At 54.9% G+C, this 22,176-nt stretch overlaps 1 protein-coding gene across 1 annotated transcript in view; it reads right to left on the bottom strand.

Moving 5' to 3' along the window:
- The window catches only part of CSMD1 (CUB and Sushi multiple domains 1), a 1,293,618-nt gene that overhangs the window by 52,650 nt on the left and 1,218,792 nt on the right, over window positions 1-22,176 (bottom strand). Inside the window, exons 48-51 of the mRNA XM_039877340.1 lie at window positions 14,872-15,018; window positions 10,075-10,263; window positions 4,546-4,731; window positions 1,790-1,984 (exon numbers count right to left, since the gene is read on the bottom strand). Coding sequence (XP_039733274.1) covers window positions 1,790-1,984; window positions 4,546-4,731; window positions 10,075-10,263; window positions 14,872-15,018 — 717 coding nt within the window. The remainder of the gene's footprint in view (window positions 1-1,789; window positions 1,985-4,545; window positions 4,732-10,074; window positions 10,264-14,871; window positions 15,019-22,176) is intronic.

Genomic DNA, 22,176 nt, shown 5'->3' with positions numbered 1-22,176 from the left:
TCCTGGGCCGCAGACGTCGGGACCCACGTTAACTGAAAGGAAACAGTGACTTCAGCGGAAAACGCTGTTTCTGGAAGAGGCCACACCTCCACGATGACATTCGAGAGACAGATAACGGGCGATGGGACACCTCGCGAGGTGACAACAAGGCGAGTCAGCGAGCGGCTGACGACTTGCGGAGTGCGTGCGCCCCCAGATGGGACAGACAGGCGCGTGGCCGAAGGGCGGACGGCGGCTGGAGGGGGGGCCTGCACCTGACGCAGCCTGAGAACCCCAGGCTCCCGCACGTCGGATCGGAGTCAGGAAAAGGCCATCGTGACGCCTGGGGCCGGGGCGTGGAGGCGGTGATGGGGACGGCAGAGCCACTGCTTCCTCCCCGGGGCGAGCCGGCGCGGAGCGGTCAGCAGAGGCCGCTTCGCCAGCGCTCCTGTGTGTCACACGCTCTCCCCGCGCATGGCAGCGCTCTGGGGAGGCCACCTGCACTGTGAGTGGGAAGCCTGCGGCCTCACGGACGCCCACGTGGCACCGACCCCCCGGGCAGGCAGGGTCACCAGCCCCGCAGCATTGGAGACCGAAGTGCTACCTGGACGCAGGTGGGGGCTCACGGACGCCTGTGGGGACGCCCTGCTCCCCCAAAGCAGCCCCTGAGGTTCCCTGGACGGACTCCGGTTTGGAGCTGATGAAAAGCTGGCAGGAGGAGTCCTGGCCGGGCCACAGGGAGATGTCCCCGGTGCCTCCGCCCCACTCTCCTGGGGACCCGATGACGTGGTCTCCGAACGTGCACACTGGGCGCCACGGTGGGTGTGGCAGGGGCCGTGGGCGTAGGGAGCAGGGGAGCCGCTAACTCCGACCCGGAGCACAGAGGACACTCAGAATGGATCCAGTGACTGCAGAGTCAAGCCAGGCTCCTTTGAGAATGACGAGGGGACCGTGAATAAGTGCCCCGGAAACTCGGCTCGGGCAGGGCCGTCCGGGGACACAGGTGCTGTTCCCTTTGACACAAGGGAACGGTGACTCCCAGAGGTCACTGTGCCCCCTAATTTATCCCATGGACCAGCTTCTGCACATGTGCAGTTGGCATCTGTTCCATTAAAACTTGAATTAGGGTGATTACGAAACACAGCGAAGCATCTTTGTGTTCTTTGCCCATTTTTACTCTGGTTTATTCCTACTCAGCCGTGCATTTTAGAAATTTGACACTGGTCTAACTACTCGTTTCTGTGCATGACGATTTCCTGTGACCAATCAACGAAAGACTGTCTGTTAAATATGTCTGGATCAAGCTGCGCTCTGCACAATGCTAATATTGTTTTATTTTTCTATTTATGCACCTTTATTATGAATCCTCCTCAGAAGCTCACCCACTTATCCCGTACCTAAGAGAATAACAATCTCTCTTCTCAAGATGGTCATGGTCTGAGAACACAGTGTCTTCAGCATAAACAACATTCCCCAAGATTCTAATTAGAAGATTGGAATCGTCAGTGCGTGGAATAAAATCGATCTTTTCAAACATGGACCTGCATTTGTTTCTGAGCTGATCTGAAATATCTGAGTGTTCTCACATCTCAAAGTTTACAAAATGCCATTGTTAACAAGGACGAGACGGCATTTAGCATGTGACCCGGCAGCCGTGTATGTTGGGCGTGTCACGTGAGGATACACATCCATCATAATGAAAACGAATGCCGTCTGGCGGCACCGCAAGTCTGCAGGGCCGGTAGGTCACGGCGCCGCGGCTGCCCGTGGCTCGGACGCTGCGCACCTGGGGAGCTCGCCTGGGACTCACCTCTGCACCTTGGCCTCTCCTCTCCGATGCTCCACGTCCCGTTTGCCTGGCACTGCACGAGCCGTCCGCCCTCCAGGTAATACCCAGGGCTGCAGCTCAGCAGTACCTGAGCTCCATACTCGCTGGGGGACCCTGACACCAGCCTCCAGGTGACGTGTTCTGAGAGCTGGGCTTCGATGCCAGGGCAGGTCACCGCTGGAAGAGAAACAGACGGAACGTCAGCATGGTTCCCCCAAGGGATCTGACCGAGCTTGCTGCCAAGAAACTGCTCCTGCTGTGCAAGCTCCATGCTGTGCCCAGCATTTCGGGGTTCCTCTGCTCTCCACGTAGTCACATGGAAAGGCCACGCGTGTAAAACGCAGCCCGGGGCCTCACGCACGCGCCGCAGCCATCCTGCAGTGATGCCACGCTGCGAAGGGACAGATCGCTTATGTGAGGTTGCGTGGTTCCTTTGGGGTTCACTGTGCAAAGACCACGTGCAAAAAAAACTACCTTTCACGAAATTCATCTCAATGCCCCCCGAGAAACGTGGAGTAGCCCCCGGGCGATGGGAACCTGCCGGGGCTCTAATGCTCAGAGGCTCAGCGCCCGCGCACCCCTCCCCCGTGGAGCAGGCCTATGCAACAGACGGCACGTCATGGACTTGCAAGTGGCTCAGAGGTTCAAGGACACGGGCACCTGCGCTGAGAAGCACAGAGCGCGCCTCAGAGGAGAAAATCGGTGCGTGTGCCCAGGAGGGGCTGGGTCTCCAGGGGCTGCTGACGGGATGGCAGCGTTCACGGACTGCGGGCGCTCGAGTCAGGTGCTAACTGTGCACGGGGAAATGTGCGGAAACACAGTAAGAGCGGAGAGCTCTGCAGGGAGGAGAGAAGCCAGCGAACGGCCAAACCAGAACCAAATAATCACAGAGCAAATGATGCTCGACGTACAAACGTGTGCGCATGCAAAATGCCGCATATACGAGTGCCCGTGTTTTATGAAAAGTACGGTAATCTTTAAAATGAATTTCACGAAGTGAGGAGCCAGAGTTTCACTTCTCTGAATATAACATCATCACAGCCACCTGTCCACGATGTCTGCTAATGTTACGGTCACCTGCGTCTTTGTCGGGTCGTCCGGGGACGTCTGGATAGCTATTTGAGACTCCCGGTAGGCCCTGCACAAGGACAGGCCTTGCTGATGATCTGGCCGCTGTTTCCCAGGCGGGCAGTGTCACGGGGAGAAGCCCAGAACATAGTGTGTGGTTGCCATGCGTGGGGTCGGGCTCTCACTCCGAGAGAATTATGTGAATGAGAATTGAACTTGAAAACGTGCCGGTGAATTTTGTTATCGCGGTTTCCCAGACTATCTCACAATTACAGTAAAACAGCGCTTTCATTACACAGAAAACAACTAGGATACGTATGCTTCCTTAATGGTGCCTGACTCGGGAAATGTAGTAATGATCTGTCGAAAAATAGACGAAAATGAGAGCTAGGAAATTAAAAGTTATGCGGGAGCCAACTACCTTCCAAAAATGCTCACATGTTCGTATCTAAGAAGGTGAAACACGTTCAACGCGACCAAGAGACCGGGTGCGAGAGAAGCACAGGCACGAACTTTCCACAAGGCCCGGGAGCAGACACCGCGGACGATGCAGACACCGCGGACGACGGCAGTCTCCATGGACGGACCCGGCCGCTAGGACCGCGTCCACCTCGGGGTTGGTGTGCACACAGCTGCGGTGCGCGCGCGCGCGTGTGCGGTGTGCGCGCGTCGTGTGTGCGCGTGTGTAGTGTGCGGGGAACCTCTGCTCTCTCCGGCTTTGGGCTGTGGGCGTGGTTATTATTTCCTGAGACCAGCGCTCCGCAGCAGACCCCCGCTGTCCCTGGACCTCCCGCTGTCCCTGGACCCCCCGGCTGTCCCCAGTGATCCTCCCTTTCCGCGTCCGGAGGTGTCGGAGACGGCGACGCTGCGCGGGGCGCCGGGAGGGGACCATGTCACCACGGGGCTCATTGGGCGCGCGTCTGCCCCGCCCTGCGTGTCCGCCCCGCCCCGCGTGTGGCAGTAGCGGCGACCGGGCGGGCCTCGAGTCCGTTTGGGGGAGACGGAGAGGCCACGCGGGGTCGCGACGTCCCGGCCCGCCTCTTCCAGTTTGGGGTCACAGGTGGCCCAGCCCTGCCCCCTCCCCCGAGGCTCAGGGTCCCCGGGGACCCGCCCTGGACAGGACGCACCCCCCCACACGCGGGGCCACCCCCAGGGGCCTGCGACCCGTGCAGGGCCCCGAGCCGGGGCGGGACACCTGGCCGCGGAGAACGCGCGCGGCGACGGGGACGGCGGCGCGGGAGCCGCGCGCAGTGACCTGCGCCGTGCGGGGGCCGCCGCCTTCGCCTGCGCGGCTTGGGTCAGGCGAGGGGCAGAGGGCAGACGCGAGCCGGGCTGCAAGGCTCTGCCCCGGCGCCGCTGCAGGCTGCCCCCCAGCACTCTCTGCAGTCCGTGTCCCCCCCAACGGGAAGCGGCAGCCGGTGCCGGTGGCTGTGCGAACCGTGGCGCCGCCTGGACGCGGGGGGCCGGGGCTTCCATCCCGGCCGCCCCCTCCCGGGCCGCTGCGCTAACTGGTTGGCGCATTTCATTCGGAGTAGATGGGCCGTAATATCAGGCGCCAGGAACCAACTCCTCGCGCGGCGAAGCGGGGCTGCGCCCCAGGCCGCGTTCTCACCCCGAGCCCCGTCCCTACTTAGATCTGCCAACAAGGGCAGAGGCCCTGGCGCACTCACGCTTGCAGGCGGGCGGCCTCCCGCCGTTGCTCCACGAGCCGTCTTGCTGACACACGGCTGCGGCTTGCTGAGCGGCCTCAAGCTCGAAGCCCTCGTTGCATTCGTATGTCACCTTGCTATCCAGCGTGAACTCGGTCCCCGAGAACGAGCCATTCCCCGGGGCCTCCGGGATGCCACAGGACACCGCTGGAAAGCAAGACACGCAGGGTCAGCCTGACACGAGCTTATGAAATGTCCTTGAGTTTCCTACTTGTCAGCTTGAATGCGTATAAAAGCTGTTAGATACTTATATTTCTAATGTGTTGCATAAATACACGTATTTTTGAAGTTTTAAGGATCTCGAGAGAGAATGGAGAAGCAAGGGGAACCTGGTCAGAATAAAAAATCCTTCTGGTTATTATTCCAGTAGATAAGTCTGCTGGCGTCACACAGTTTGATCACACTGACGCGTTTCATCAGATGGTCGAGGACAAAAGAACACAGTGTAACACATTCCACTTCCTTTAATGTTGGAGAGGAAGGAGAACATCTTTACCATCACAAAAGCAATCATGATGTCGACGCCTCGTTGTTAAACACTCGCCCCAGGTCTCAAAGATCCGCCCCTCATATTTATGGTCCCCCAGCCCCAGTGACTCATTTTCCTTAAAGTTCCGGGAAGTCCTATTAAATGGCAAATAACTGAGATCGTCAATGCATCTAAGGTCACAGCATCTGTGATCGCAAACAGTGTCTGTCAGAGAACGGGGCCCGAGGGGCTAAGGCGCAGGAGGAGTTGTGGGCAGACGCCCCGATCGGAAGGCCGTGTCTCCGAGGGCCAGGCGTGAGCTTTCATGTGCCAGGCCAGGCAAGAGCGCACTATGAATGCAGAAGACAGTTTTTAAAACACATAAATGGAGTGAGAATTCAGTATAAAAACTTCCTTCTTAAAGGAACTAGTTCTGATCCAGACTCACCCGGCATGAGACAGAAATACGTTCTCAAGTTAAATGACTCTAAGCTACGGGAAAGGACAGGGAATGGGGCCGAGTGGACCTTCCGTGCCCAGCTCCGGACCCGGCTCAGGCGCGCTCGCCGGACAGCTCTGCTCGGCCTCCTGAACTAATTTATGCCGCGGCCACCTTCCTGCCGATGTCAAACACTCAGACCGCTGGGCACGGCGGGCCCCAGGCGCCCAGAAGCCATGGTGTCGAAACCGTCCTCACATGGTCCCCATTTCAGGGAGGGGGCCCATCACAGGGCCAGCGATGGAAACCGAAAAACTGTCTTTCCAGATTTCTCCCCTGTCCTAACCCTTCTTTAATGTTGTCAACAGGGCCTGTTGACCCTATTCCTACATAATTTCACTATGTCTCCTTAGAAACCTGTTTCCACTGCATTCCGCAGACATGGCATCCCCACAGTGGCCAAAGCACCCGGCGTTCCCGACGGGGCTCTGTCCGTGCACCGTCTCTGACACGTCCGTCCACAACCAGGTGACGCCCACACTGGGGGGAGCGCGGAGCCGCGTGGCAAGCGCTGGCCGCCGTGGCCCGCCCCGTCGTCCACCCAGCCCCGTCCCCTTCCGCGTGTGGGATGGTCTCTGCCTTACGGTGTTCCACGTCGCGTCTTTTTGCTTCGTGATGGTACGAACATGATGCGCATAATAAACTACTCGAGATAGTCGACGTTTCATGAGAAAACGGGCTCACGCGAGGCCATCGCGCCCAGCCGTGGGCTCAGGTAAGTGCTCCGAGCACGTGTCCGGTTGGCTGGGCTGAGCTGTGTTTGGCAGGTCAGCTGTTATTAGATGCATTTTTGACTCGCAGGATTTTTAGCTTAGGTGGGTTTAGCGGGACATAAGAGCGTCGCAGGTTAAGGAGCATTTGGGTGTGTTTGAAGTCTGTGGGTTTCAGAGGGAAAAACGTGTACCTTTTTCCCTATAAACGCGCTACACAGCAATGTGCATCCCCCAGTGTTACGTGTCACGCAGTGGGGTGCCCTGGAGAAACACAAGAGCATGAGAGACTTCTGCGGTGGTGTCTGCGCTGAGCTGAGGTCGCAAAACGCTTTTCCTCACAGAGTTCCAACCCGGTCTTCATCTTTGTAGCATATAATTATGACGAGTCCATAATTTAGGATCACTAGATAGTGATAATTCCTCTTTGCATATTAACTCTCTTTGGACGAAATGCCAGTTTAAAAAAAAAAACTTGAAATTAGTCTCAATTACCTTAAAGCTAAAAACAAAACAATTTTCAAAATATAATATATCTACGACTGTGAAACAAAATCATAAAGACACCAACAACAAAACAGGAAATAAAGTTCTCCTAGTGCTTGTATTTTAGCGCTGAAGAAAAACAGCAATGAACCTACAACAATCATAGTACCTACTTAATTGTTTTCACATTTCGCTGCAAGCACTTTTGGAAATTGTCAGCCAGGTGACGGTGCGGGCTGTGGTGAGGGGCGGAGCGTCTGTCTGGGCACCCGCGGGACGCAGACTCGGGCAGCGGCTCAGACTGTGCCCAGCAGAACAGAGGTCTGTGTCGGCAGAACCCAGAGCGTGATCCTCCGTGCCCGGGGGGCTTCTCGCTGGATGGGGCAGTCAGCTCGGGTACGCAGATGCGGGGTGGGGGCACCACGGGGAGGAGGCCGTGTCCCCATGTGTCCACATGGCGGTGGCGGCTCCAGGATGTCCAGGGCTCGGCCGTGCCCCAGCCCGCCTCCCCCGTGGCCTCCTGACTCCAAGCGACACGGCCACGCTGGGATCATTCTACTTCTTTCCATGTCAAAATGACATTCAAAGGTTTTTCTCTGATCGTGCATTTTGGGGTATTCGTCGGAGTCCAGCTCCGTGTTCGCCTGAAGGACGTTGTTTAATTGGCGGCGCTCGGCGCAGTGGACGACGACACGCTCCGGGTCCCGGAGCCCGTGACGGCAGTCACCGGCACATTCTTCTTCCCCAGTTTGACACCTGAATCCCTTGAAGGAAAGAAACTGGCCTCATCCGCTTTGTTCTTCCCAGCCCAGGACCTGCAAACACCACACTACGAACTCAGGGGAGGCGCCTCCTGGGCGAGGGCGGCATCGCTGGAGGGGGCCGCCCCGCCTCGCCCCTCCCTGGCTGAAGCAAGCGGCTTTCTGAGAGTCAGGCAGGTGTACGTGGAGGGAAAGCGTTGCATTCCCTAAGCCACAAGAGGAGAACGAGTGATGAATACCGAACGCATCAAATTTCTCCAGATTGCAAGCTGCAACGACGGCGCATTTATAGTTCATGTTACATCCAGTTAAATCCATGCCAGTGACTGTAGCCGTAAGTGACAGGTTGCTGGGGCACAAATAAGCATCTTCCACTTAAATTTTCATGATCCTTTCTCAGTGGCCTTCGCGTCATCTTTACCATTTATTTTAAAGGATTTACTCTACTTTTATTTTTAAAATGATAAAAATGATTATGGAATTGTACGTAATTTAAAGGGTTAAAAAAGCCTTCTTCCTACTGTTTTTTAAAAAATTTTTAATCATTAGAGCCTCATACATAATGAAAATATATTGAGTATTATTATCATTCAAATGCTACGTGACGTACATTAGGAGGACGGAAGGGACCCTCCCCACGGCGAACTCGAGAGCCTAAAGCGCGACGCGGTGTCTGCAGGATCCTAAGCAGAATTTCCTTTGGCAGCGAACGGTGTGACTCAACCATCAAGGGCAGCAGAAGGTCTGCGTTCTTGACCAACACCCGTGCGATTATTAATAAGTCACTCAGCTTTCCGTGCCGCCGTCTCAAACACATACGTAAATTAAAATGGATTATTTTTGAGGGCCGTCCAGGTCCCACGAGTCACGGTTTGTGAAGAAGGACCAGATCGTGCCGCCTCCCCCGTTCACCGCCCGGTTAACAGGAAGGGCAGGGCGTGGCTCTGCCGTGGGAAGAGGCGGCTTCTGGAACATCGGAGACTTGGAGAACACGCGCGTGGAGGTCGCTCGTCTCCAGGAGGAGATCTGAGGGAAGGCGTTAGTTTCCCACCTCGAGAGTGCCATGCCTTCTGACGTCCCACGTCCACGGTGCCTTCGCTCGAGGCCATGTTCGCCCCAAAGAAGAGATGCACTGACCGTTCCCACTCAATGCCTCAGCCGCACTGCCAAGGCGAGCAGGACCTGGTTTCCCTGCACGAGTCCTGTTTCTGGGTCATTTAATTCCACGTTAAATAGTTCTGCTGGGCGGCGGGGAGATTGGGATTAGGAGGAGGAGGCCAAACGTCGTCCCGAAACGCCTTCCGGGCATCCTTCCTCGAAACGCCGTCTCTCCATTTGGGCAACGCCTTCAGAACAGGTCCCGGGGCGGGACGAGAGATGGCCATGTGCCGGGCTGTCCACCGCCGCTCGCTCCGCTCTGCACGAGAAGGTGTCTGAGGGGACATTCCAGCCGCCTCCGCTGTGGGAGCCGCCGTCGCGGGTCACGATCCGGAAGCTGGCATCTTGCTGTCACCCCTCCCCTCCCCTGGCTTGCCGTGAAGGCCATTACTTTTGTCATTGACATTCTGTCCCCGGTGCCAAGGACACAGAGCCCACAGGGCTATTCTCTGAACAACAGATTTCATGTCACAGAGAGGAACAGAACATTTAAAGAAAATGAGAAGCATTTTTTCTTTCTTTTGAAAGAACAAATACTTTTCTTTTAAAGAAAAAAAATGATCATTTCTAATGAAAAACTCTTATTGGATCTTTATGTTTATATCTTACATTAGAGAAGAATTTCTGGAGTTAGGACGTGAATATTACAAGTCGAGCGTCCGTTTAACTCCTTGTGGTTAAAGTCACATAGGATGAGTGCGAGAGAGATCCATCATTATCTCTTAGAGCAACGCCAGAAAGTCTAGTATCTAATGAAAAAGAGAAAAGGGCCAACCGATATGAAGGCTCCATTTATAAATCATAATCAGCTTTCACAGACCATTACAGTTCATTATGAATATAAATCTCAACGAGACAAAACCATGAAAATCTCACGATTTCAAAGCCTTCAATTAAAAATTAAAATGCCATATTTTAAAAATCTGATTTTTATGAATATGACAGATAAAATGCAAAAACAGGCCTGAAATACTGAAATCAACTTTTAACAAGCCCTAGATTTAAAAGTTCACGAGCAAATAAAGTATACAGCGTATGCTCAAAGAATGAATTTTTAATCTAAAATGAGTTTTAGCAATTGATCTTCTTAATTAATACAACTGTCAAGAAGAAATACTTAAGATATAGATTAGAGAACACATTATTTTTTACTTTGAAATGAAACACGAGTAAGCATCCGAACGACTCTGCCCAGCGCCCAGCGTCTGCTCAGCCGCCCCCCGAATCCAGGCAGAAAGCGGAACCCGGCGTCGTGTACGTGTGACTTGCCTGACCGTGAACTCCTAATGCCCACACCCACCTGCTCCTCACCTCGTCCACGGTCACCGCCTCAGTGACTCTCAGAGTGGGATTCAAACCAGAGCAGGAAGTGACATCACGTCTGGGGAGGGCGGCGACGCGTCTTACCCTGGCACAGCGGTGGGGGCGCGTCCCACTGGAACATGCCCGTGGGGCTCCGCCTGCAGGTGGCGTTGCTGGGGCCGATCATGCGGTGCCCGGGCTTGCAGAAGTAGTGCACCTTGCTCCCGAGCGCGCCCGTGGTCCGGTTTAAGACGCCGCCGTTCCTCAGGGCGTGGGTCAAGCTGCAGTAAGGAGCTACGGGCACAAAACACGCGTGTCAGTGACGAGCGGGAGACAGACGGCGGCTGTGCGTCCGGGTGGGCGCGCTATCACGAGACACCTCCACCCTTTAAACACAGGGAGCCGGCGACAGGACGTGAAGCTGTGCCAAGCAGCTCGCTAAGCAGCTCGGAGCGGCCCAAGCCGGTGGGCGTGGCATCGGGGCACCGGCCACTCGGCGGGCGGGGCGCACGTGGCCCAGCCACGCTGCAGGACCGCCTGGCGGAGCCTCAGGGAGCTCAGCCCACTCCTGCCCTTCGACCACTAATCGCTTACGTGGAATTTCAGAAGGAATTCATCGATGTCCCGCAGACGACCTCGGGCAAGAGACATGCTCGCGAGCGTGCTCCTCTCGCGATCATCGCCACGCAGACGGCCCTCAGCAGGCGAGTGGTGAACAGACCGCGTGGTGCATGCGCATGTTCGGCATTTGAAATCGCCGCGGAATACGCAGCTATGCGAGGCGCGAGGGGCCCTAGGCGCAACCCTGAGCCGAGAGAGCCCGGCGGGAAGGCGCAGTGCTGCGTGATTCTGGGAAGACGAACTGATGGGGACGGGGAAACGGATCGGCGGGCATCCGGGGGTGGGCGCGGGCTGGACGGGGGGCCCGGGCATTTCGGGTGGTGGCCACTCTGTGACGCCGGAATGGATGTGTGTCTGGGAAAGCTCTTACCTTCCTCTTGGTTTTGCTGTGAACCTTAAGCTTCTCTGAAAACAATGGCATCTAAAAAAACATCCCAAACTCTAGAGCCAGGGCCCAGGGTCTTTTTTCAGCTGTGTCACCTGCAGCCGTGAAGCGACGAGGAGGCAGAGTCCTGGCTGAGCCAAGCGCCGTGAGCAAACACGCGGAGGCATCAGGCCGAGAGCCTGTTCGTGACGGGCCGGCCGCCCGCGGACGGAAGCTCACGCACCACCGGGATGAGAAGCGTGAGGTTCTGCTCTGGGCTCCGTGTTTGAAACGGGATGATTCTCAACACTAAACATCGAAGTGTCATCACGATGGAGAGAGCGGGGACACAGCACCCCACACTCGAGCCGTCACTGGCTCCTGTCCAGGTGCGAAGCAGGCCTCGGGAACGGCACGATGACGTAGCCACGAGACTCCACTAACTAAGAGGTCAGAACAAAAGCTCCGAAGAAAACGCACTGCTTCAAATCAAGGACAACCTTACAGCAGCTTTCGCCAGCCCCTTTGTGGGGAGACCCTTCAAAATTAGAGACAGGCGTTTCTAATCAGAATGACGGCCTCCCGCAGAATGCAGCATGTCGATGGCTAACGGCTCCGCGTCTTATTTACACGCTTAGAGAAAGGAAGCACTTTATTCCTACAAGACCAGCTCCACTGCTGCCTAAAATCCGGTGAACTCCCTTCAGAGGACCCGACGCAGTGACATGGAGAAGGTCACGGTCCCCGGGGATCCGTTTGCGGGGCACCCACACCCTGCACGCTCAACGCTGGACCTGTTCTCAGAAGCCAGCGTAGGAGGCGCTGTCCGAAGGTCTCCCGTCGGGCCGTTGCCCAGAAGCCAGCCCATGAACCCGGCCGTGGCCGGCCACCTTGTCCCCACGAGAGGCGTCCTTGGAATGGTCTCAGCTGGGGGCCTTCTGACGTACCATCGCATTAAGAAGCGGACCGCTTTCATTAAGTTAAAACTACTCTCTGTTATAAGCAGCTCTCGGTTAACCGTCCATTGGCTGTGCCATTTTCTACATCCAGCTGTTCTAGACTAAATTTTGTAAGTTTCGAATGAACCAAAATACTTAGTTTAGGAAAAGCACGAGTGTGACCAGTCGCCCTAGGTATCAACTGCCCAGAATCACTGTGCCAGTAAAACCAAACTAAACAACTAAACTACAAAACAAAACTAAACAAAACAACTAAACTAAAAAACTAAACTAAACTAAACAAATAAACTAAACTAAACAACACAACTACAAAACTAAACTAAATGAAACTAAACTAAAAAACTAAACTAAAAAACTAAACTAAACTTAAAAACTAAACTAAACTAAACTATAAAACTAGGCTAAACTAAACTAAACAACTAAACTAAACTAAAAAACTAAACTGAAACTAAAGCAAAAACTAAACTAAACTAAACAACTAAACTAAAACTAAGCTAAACAAACACAAATTAAACTAAACTACAAAACTAAACGTGCAACTAAACTAAAAACTAAACTAAACTAAACAACTAAACTAAACAACTAAACAACTAAACTGAACAAACACAACTAAACTAAACTACAAACCTAAACTAAACTATGAAACTAGGCTAAACTAAACAACTAAACTAAACTAAAAAACTAAACAAAACTAAACTAAACAAAACTAAATGAAACGAAACTAAACAACTAAAGTAAAAATCTAAACTGAACTACAAAACTAAACCAAACTAAACAACTAAACTATAAAACTAAACTAAACTAAACTAAACTTAAAAACGAAACTAAATGAAACTAAACTAAACAACTAAACTAAAACTAAACTAAAAACGTAACTAAACTAAACAATTAAACGAAATGAAACGAAACTCGCGGAAGGGGCCGGGGGACGACGCGGTCCTGCCGTCACCTGTGGTTCCTGTCACACTCCAGTCTGCTAAGGAATGTAACCGGGAGGATAACCGTCTAACCGCACGGCGTCCGGGATCGATGTTCCTTCTGTCACCTGGGTCTCAGGACACCTGCTCCGTCCTAACCCGCCTAGGACAGGACCTGCGGGGGGCTCCGAGGGCGACACGCAGCCCTGCAGGGAACAGGGACACTGGGACGCGGGGGCCTGCCCGATGACCCCCGGTGTGCCGAGTCACGGAGGCCAGGCCCGGCCTGAAAGTCCGCTGGCGAGCGGGGGTGCTGGACGGGGACAGGAGGTCGGTGTCTGGGACGGCAGAGACCGGGGGAGCCGGCCGCCCGCAGCTCCGGGGCGCGTGTCAGTCCCGCTGTGCGCTGACCCCCAGCACGGCAGCTGAGGCGCGCTCTGCCACTAGCCAGGGGACACTGTCACCGCGGCCAGACAGGCGCTTGCTGTGTCCGCTACTTTCCTTCTTCAGCTGCGTTGATCAAATGTACTGCTCTGAAGTCCCGGGAACCCCCACTCCCAGGTGGGAGGGAAGCGGAGGCTTTGGGTGCAGCCGCGGCCCCGCGGGAGGGCCACCCCGTCACCCACGTGCGCACACCGGACGCCGTCTCGCGGCTGCTCCGGAAGCGCTGGCGACACCTCCCAGCGGGCGCCGAATCGCCGAACCGTGGGTGGACGTTCGCCGTAAGACGAATCCTGTGCTCGTAGATGGGGCGTCCACTGACAGAACGTGAGAATTTGCCGTCTTCTCCGGAATTTTCCGTTTTCCTCCTCTCCCGACACAGTTTAACGAAGAACCTTCTTATTTTACAATGAACGGAAATATCGTTCGAGGGACAGAATTCAAGGCATAATCGCGCGTCCAGGCCGCTGAGTAATTTGGCGCAGATGAAACGAGACAGCTCCGTTGGCCACGGTCTCGGCTTCGGCCTGTGCGCTGCAGAGGGACGCGGGCAGCTCGAAGGGTCGGGTCACCGTCCGGAACAAGGAATCGGATGAACTCGAATCCATCCGCTGCCCCCGCGCTCTTCGTGACTCATTCTAATAAAAGCGCATTTCGACCGTAAGCTCTTTGTCGAGAAGCTTTTTGAGATGCTACTTCGAGCAAAGAGAGAGAAAGCAGAGAATGAAGGTCCCGGGCCCGTTCGAGTTCGATCCAGCTCGACGGAGAAAGAACGCGGACTCGCGCCTGCCGCACTCACACCGGAGCCTTCTCGAAACCTCGATGCTTCGCACCGTCTTTCACGGGGTCTGCCACCGAAGGGAGCTGAAATCTTATTCTTAAAACACGATGCCCTTTCTCCGTGTCTCCCTTAGAATGCTCCTCGTCGCCGATGACGTAAAGCTCCGACGGAGGGATAAGCAACCCCCCGGGAAGACGCGCCGTTTGGAGGTGCACAGTGGGCAACCTCCCCCCACCCCGAGGGAATGCATCTCACCGTTACCTCGGGATGCTGCCGAGTGGGATGCTGAGAAATTCAGACTTTTCCCTTCGTAGACAAATTCTATCCGGGATTGCGATCGTCTGTGTGCTGCTTCCGCGGGGCAGGAAAGAGGCCCACACGGCCTCGAACGTATCAGGCATCGCACGCAGATGTAAAGAGGCATGGAGATCAGGGGGAACACACTCTTGACAGCACGTGGCTGTCACCACTTACGAGATCAATAGCATCATGATGCTCTCTTCCTGTTCGTTCCCTTAGCATTGAAACATTTTTAAATTAATTTTTACATATTTTTATCTTTTGGGAAATGGCTTTCCACGATATGCAATTCAATGTTTTATGGTTCGAGCCATAAATTTTTAAACTATTAACCAACAAATAGTATATTTTCCTTTAGGTCATTTAGAGATACCACTCAGAGTCATTTCTCACTATGTTATTTCTGTCGAAGTCACCTATTCATCTTCGAAAACCGGGCTTACATTTTAGCCTCCATGCACTGTGTAGTTCAGTGGCAGTAAAGGAACTTTTCCGCGAAAGCTCGGCCTCACTACCCACCTGCGTAGCGGATCTGGAAGCCCTTTTTACTGGTCGCGTGATCGGTGGACCAGCGCAGGAACAGCCGGTTGCTCGTGCTGGTGAAGTTGGAGGGTTCCGAGTGGTTCCCGCTCAAGACCGCCAGGAGGGGGCTCTGGCCGGAGGGACCTGGCAGGACAGGGAGACAGAGGTGGCGTGAGTGAGCTCCGCGGGCTGCGGGCTGCGGGCTGCCTTCAGCTTCTATTCTGACCGGCGGCTATTTATACCCGACGTGGACAAAAAAAAATCCCGAACGCATACAGCAACCAACGTGTTTCCTCACAAAACGAAACCGATACTTTCAGGTGTCCGCGCTATTCACAGCGCACTGCCCACATCAAACGAAGCTTATCTGCCCAACGGCAGTAATTTAAACATGCGAAAGTAATTTTCACTACCCTCAGGGTCTACACCGCTGCGTGGACGTGGCGTCACAGAGACCACCGGCATGTGCCACGTGAGTAAAATCGCTCGGATGGCAGCCGGTAAAGGCTGCACTGCTGAAGATCTGATTACACGTCCATAAATGCAGCACCTGCGCAAAGCGCGACTCATCTAGCAAAGCCTGGCTTCCGGCCTCGTTTCTTTATGGCGAAATTTAGATCGTGACTAGCGGTTTGGAGTTTTAAAAAGGAATTGAAAGGGCCATGAAAAGGAATTCCATACAGCATGTAAAATTAATAAATGAGACGAACGTGTCTCAGCATAGGCAACTGTTAAAATCGCATGCTGAAAAACGAAGAGATCTGTTTGCAGGTGAATGTAATATGATAGCCATTATGTAAAAATTCAAAAGTCTACAATATGTAAGCTATGTGCATGAGTGTGTGTGTCTTTTGTACAGAGAGAGAGCAAGCAAGAAAGAGAGAAAATTATAAAAATGGACACAAGCGTGCCACCCCTAACTCCCAGCTCGCAACCCTAATTTCCTCTCGGAGACGGACGAGGGGAATTGGATGTGGGAGGCGCCCCTAAATTGACCTGTACTGCTTGCTTCTTAAAAAACTAGTAAACAAAACAAAGAGACTAAGGTAAATTTAATAAAATCCTAAAATTTATGACACTGAGGAACGAATCCATACCTATATGTTTGTTTTTATCTTTCTGTACATAAGAAATTTTAAAAAACTTAAAAAACAAAATGAACACGTAACATACAGTCGGTAAAAGCAAACGGAGCATATACTCCGTATGACTCTCGTCCTCGTAACCCGAGGTCATTTGTTGATTTAATTGCTCTGTTGAACGTGCTGCTGCCAGAGCCGGGGGCTCGTCTGCGACTCGGCCGTCGGTCACCTCAGTGCCCCGTCAGGGTCCGAAAGCCTGCGTGGCTTGTCTACATCACACCCCTCGCTCCAGGGACACACGTCACGGCAGGAGGACGTGGCCCTCCCTGCCACGGGTGACACGAACTTTGTCAGCTTAAGTGACAGCTGTCTTTGAGAACTGTACGTAGAAGCTTCACTCGTGCAGAGAGCTCGAGAGACCGCAGCTTCCCGCACTGCATAAGTCCGGGTCACAGCCGCTCTCGTGGGCCGGGCTGTGATTTCTCCTGCCCACCAGCCAACCTGCCATGTCCCGACCTTCAGGAGCTCAGAACACGACTGCGTCTGGGGAGAGGCTAAGGCTGAATGACGTCATCAGAGCGGCATCTGATGCAGTGAGACCGGTGTCCTTACAGAAGTGGGGTGGGGACGCAGACACGCACAGGGGCGACCGCGTGGGGACGCGGCCGTCTGCACGCCAAGGAGGGAGGCCTCAGGACACGGACGCCTTGCCCTCGAACGTCTGCTGTCAGAACTGGTAGAACTAACTGTCTGCGGCGTCAGGTGGCCCGTGCGCTGCAGCGGTCCCCGTGAGCGAGTGCGGGACCGGCACGCTCGGGACGAGGCCGGCGGCTCCTGTCTCGTCAGCGTGAAGCGGACTCAGAGGAAATGCTGCTTCTCGCCTAAGGCGTCGTGGGGGCCGCGCCCCGGAAGGGGACACCTGTCTCTACAGCCGAGGAACTCGGCCTCGCGTGCGCCTGCTGCTTTTCTCGTCCTGCGGTCTGAGGCGATAACGCGTGTTCTAAAATAAAATGCCGGGGGGAAATTAAACGACTCGAATTTGTACAATTTAAAAATGTTAGTTTTAATGACTGAACTCCAGAGTCTCAGGTGTTCTTCATCCGGCATCTAATCCTTCTCGTTTTCCACCTGGCCTCTCTGCCCGCCGTGGGACAAGCTTTCCCAAGGACTGTCCTTCGAAGGCGCACGACCGACGGGGCGCACGAGGCAGGCGTCACGGGGCGCCGGGCGGCCCCTCGGTCACCGAGACAGAATCCACGAGGTGTTTCACAGGCGAGCACCACGGTCTCTACCTGACACCTTTCTCAACGGAGTTCTGTAGTGATTAAAATTTAGGTTTTGTTTTTTTTTTTTAAAACTTGAGAAATAGCCTCTGCTGGAGCTTAGAAAGTAATATGCTCCTGGGCCAATAAAGTTTAAAATCGATATAGTCAACGTGTTCTTTGGTCAATTCTTGAGCTATCAAAGAGCCACTTTTTTGTCTTACAAAAAAAAAAAAAAAAGATGTGACAAACATGACATTTACTGCAACAAAAATGCCGACACTTAAAAAAAGGGATTCGCCTCAAACTTTGACCTTTCATTTTATAGAAAAACCTTTGAGACTGGAACAGACCTCGTCACAGATCGCTGCCAATTCCGACGGCAGCTGTTTCGATGCTGCCTCTGTTATCTGGTTTGCGGGTGGTTGTAATAGGTGCGATCTGTCTATGTTTTTGGGAGATCAAATTGTAAGCATTTAGGGCATAAATGATTGATAACAATTTGGTTTCTGATATTAGAGGGTGGAGAAGCACCGCCGGCTAAATTCTAATTCAGCTGAGGTCAAACAAAGGAGCACGTATACATTTAAAATAAGTAAATGGATTTCACCGTATGCAGCATTATGGGAATATGTACGCACACATATGCACACACATGCCCGCACACACAGACGCACGGACCCGGGGGTTGGCCGCTTGCCTTTTTTATTTTTCATGACACTGAACTGACCGCAGACAGTTTACCTGAATCCTCACTGAAATTTTTGTGCTTGGCTAATTAATTACTTCTCTCATCCTAAAGAGTAAGGGGGAGTGACTTCTACAGTATGTGTCTGTGACAGCGTACAGTCACCCCCCATCTGAGGGAGAACACGTCCCAAGACTCCTCCTCCCTGTGGATGTCTGGGACCGTGGGTAGTCCCAAACGATGGCTAAACCACGTTTTTCCTCTATACACACCCACTCACTCACACATGCACACACACACTCATCACGCACACACAGACACACATGTACCTCAATGCGACACGCCCCCACACCCATGCACAGATACTCATTTACACACAGATTGGCCACACACGGCATGTACACATGCACTCACATACACACACACTCCACACCCATGCACACAGATAATGCTAATTACACACACAGACACACTTATGCACACACACACACGCTGCGATGCACACACACACACACGCTATCATTACACAGAAAGACACACACACACAGACACCTTTTCCCACTGATAGGGAGCACTTTACGCTTCCCGCTGGCACGGCCGAGTGGCCAGCGTCACTCCTCGTGGGCTTAGAGGCCACTGCTCAGTGACATTGGGGCGCCTGGAGCATGAGCTCTGGGAGACTGGGACGCGGGGTGCGGTCACTGAGGCGGCCCCGCGACGTTGGGGCAGGGAGCGTCTGCGGCGTGGCGATGCCGGGCAGGGGGCTGCGTCGTGTCCCTGGCAGGCTGCGTGGGACCGTGTGAGGCTTCGTCACGCCGCTCAGAACAGAGCGCAGTTTGAAACTCACAAACTGTTTATTTCTGGAAGTTTTCATGGAACGTTTCGGGGCGCCGTCGTCTGCGGGTACGTGAAAAGCCAGGTACGGGGAGACCGCGCCCTTAAAAACATTCTGAAAGTGGAAACACTTCGCCAGCCCCCTGATTCTGAGAGCGTGACCGAAAACTTCATCTCCGACTTAGCAGTTCATCTGCGTGCCCTGTGTGTCCCTGAGCAATCTGGCTCCTACGATTCGGCAGCCGGTAAAGCCATCCTAGCCCACACCGAATCAATCACAGCAATTATTTGTTTCACTGAACTGATTGTTATTTATCTGAACTCGACAGATCTGTCAAAAGACGTGAAAACCCTGTTATCACATACAGCCGTTTTTGTGTCCTGGTCTAATTTTCTGGGCTATGACAAAGAAAAATATCAACGTCGGTCCCGTTTCAAATTGATAATTCCACCATACTCTGATTTTAAGCACAGAATCGTCATATTAGAGAGATTTGTTAGAATCATATAAAAATGCGTCAGAGTCTCTAATTGTCATTAAGGGCTCCTGTGCATTTATGGTTTAGAAATCGCTGTGAGCCATCGCGTTCACGTCATTCTAGTGAAACAACCATTCAGATTGATGGAAGTGAGTGTCGTTAGGCCTCTATTTCCTGGATCCTAAGTTTCCCAAACATCTTCCGAATCAGCTGTTTGCAATCATCCGCTCTAAATCCCCCCGTTAAAACCTCACAGAACGGGGAACGCGCGTTCAGCCCAGGCTCAGAGCATGTCACGCGTGTCCTCGCCGATGAAGGGTCGCAGACCTCCTGATCTCCAAGACCGCACAGGTTCACGCGTGAGTCACCGTCTGCTTGGGGCGGATGTAATTTAGCCCCAAATACATTCGAGTCTGCGTCACAAAAACCTCACACGGGGGTGCGCCCTACGCTGCAACGGGCTGCTGTAGGTAAGCGAAGGTTAGAGAAACTCACCGTCAAATACCTCCAGCGCGTCAAACTGCTTCTCGCTCTGGAACATGTCCACGAAGACGGTGATGCTGTGGCCGGGGTCCACGCGGACGCTCCAGGAGCACGTCTGCGAGTTGAAGTAGTTGCCGGGGAAGCCCGGGCTGAGGATCACCCCGGAGGACTCCGTGCGGACCTCGCTCGCCGGGCACTGTGCTGAGGGCGGAAGCATCAGGACAGATGTCCTTAACGAGCCTCGCCTCGCCTCGGGGGACAAGCCCGCGGGAGGGGGACGCGCACTCCTACCCAGCCGCGGCCACGTTTCGCACGGGCGCCAACGCCGCGGGGCGTTTTAACGCGCCCTACGCTTCGAGAGGCGATTGTGTGTAAGACGTGTGGGGCGTGTGTTTCTGTGCAAGGCGACCAGACAGGTGACATACTCGATGATAGGTAATAGGTAGACAGACAGGTGACAGAGATGGTAGGCAGGCAGATGACGGGTAGGTAAGTAGGTAGGTAGATAGATAACAGACAGACAGACCCAGACAGACACACAGACCCCATTTAACTCGAGGATCAAGGAGGCTGAGCCGTTGACCCAACCCCAGGGCAGCCAGATCTGAAGAAATTGCACGATTGAGGAGAAACCCTGACTCTGACGTGGAGGCCAGTACGGCACGCTCGCTGGGGGCATCGTGCACGAGAAACCCGGAGCCTCTGTCTCGGGCTGGGGCTTCATCCCTGTGGCCGCGGTCGTCAGGTGCCCTGGGGACCCCACGCCACCTGGAGGCAGGGACCCTCCCCGCGTGCGGAGAGCTACCCGCACGTCCGGGGGCGTGGGCGCAGGGCAGTGGCCACGAGTCAGGGAGGGGTCTCAGGCCCAGCTGTTCTCACCCCTTCCGTTTGAAAAATGCTGTTTCTATGTTTTGCAGAAGACGGAGAAAAACTGTAAGTCGAATTATGTGCGCCGTTTTTCGCACGGCACTGGACGCTTTGTTCTTTCCAGAACTGCTCCTCGTTTTGGAAGGCGCCGGGACCTGCCGCCCGGCGAGCCGGTGTTGGGAGCCGCTGGTCTCACTTCCTGTCCCCGCCCACCGTCCACGTTGCTGCTGCAAACGCTGCCGGGAGCAGCAGCTGCCACGGACGCGCTTCCTGCCGCCGACCCGTGTCCCCGTCAGACTCACGGGACACAGAGGCTGGGCGCCCTGCCGGGGACCCTGCACCCCGCCCACCGCGGGAGCCTCTGCGCGGGGCTCCTGCCGGCTACGCCTCCGAAGGGACCGCCACCCCCTGGCCCTCGCTGGCGCCCTGGGCCCAGACGTCCGCGGCGGCGTCCCTCCCGCCGCCTTTGAGGAACTTGAGACGAGAGGCTTGACCTTGACCCCGAACTTGTGCCCCTCGTGGAGCCAGGCACCAGGCTGGGGAACAATGAGGCGAAGGCCTGCGACCGCGGCGGGCGTGACCGGGCGGCGAGACCGAGGACTCGGAGCGCACACGGGGCTGTCGCCGGGAGGCGCCTGCGGCCGCCACAGCTGCGCAGACGCCCTGGTCGGCTCCGCTCCGCGACGGCCTCCACCGCAGGCCGCCGGCTGCCTTCGGCGCTCCCGCAAAACACAGCTTTCTGCCTTTTAACGCATATTCCGAAACCTGTCGATGGATCCCCGTCGTCTGTAGGATGAAGCCTCCTGACGCCAAAGGCCTTTTAAAAGGTGGCCTGGGTCAGTCCCCGGCGCCCCCAGGCACACCTGAGGGGGCCGCGGGCGCCCCCTGCCCCCGGCCTCCCCTGCCCTGCGCCCATTCCGGGGCCAGCCCTTCGAGCTGCTTCTCTTCACTTCCGCGAAGCCTCCCTTCCGCAACAGGAGGAGAGTCGCTTTTGTGACGTCCCTCTGTGTACGGGACCTGCCCTTCGCCCCAGGCGCCCAGCCCAGACCTGCTGCGGCCCTTGGAAGGGACGTCAGGACAGGAGGCCCTGTCGTCCCCACGCAGCCCGTTCGGATCACGCCTGAGTTTATGCTGATGAGGTGACGGGCTGGGGCCCCAGGTCGCACAGGACAGGACTGGCCGCCAGGAAGACCACTCAGTGACCTCTGGGGGATCAGGGAGGTTTAGCTCCATAAAAACTCTTGAAAGACGAGGTCTGAGGAGCGTCAGGGCTGGCGAGGGCACTGCAGGCCGGGAGTGGACGGCAGTGCTGGGCCCTCCCTGACCTCGGCCCTGACATCTTCAGCAGCTGCCCCACCGCGTCCCTCACCCCGTCCTCTGTTATCAGCAGGTGGACATGTCAGTGTTCCCTGAGCTCTGTGACGCTGTCAGAGGCGGGGTCACGGGAGCCTCGGACTTTAACGGCCAGTCAGAAGCAGAGACGACCACCTGGACTTGTCTCACGCGGCATTCCTGTGGGACGGAGCCCAGGGGAACGGTGCCGGCCCCAGCCAGCTGTTGCGAGAACTGAGTTCAGCTGCAGGACACCCAGCCAGTGCCACAGAGCG

This window comes from Pteropus medius, unplaced genomic scaffold (assembly GCF_902729225.1).
Source record: "Pteropus medius unplaced genomic scaffold, Ma_sr-lr_union100, whole genome shotgun sequence".
NCBI classification, from domain to species: domain Eukaryota; kingdom Metazoa; phylum Chordata; class Mammalia; order Chiroptera; family Pteropodidae; genus Pteropus; species Pteropus medius.
The sequence above is the reverse complement of the archived record's forward strand: the minus strand, read 5'-3'. Positions and strand labels throughout refer to the sequence as shown.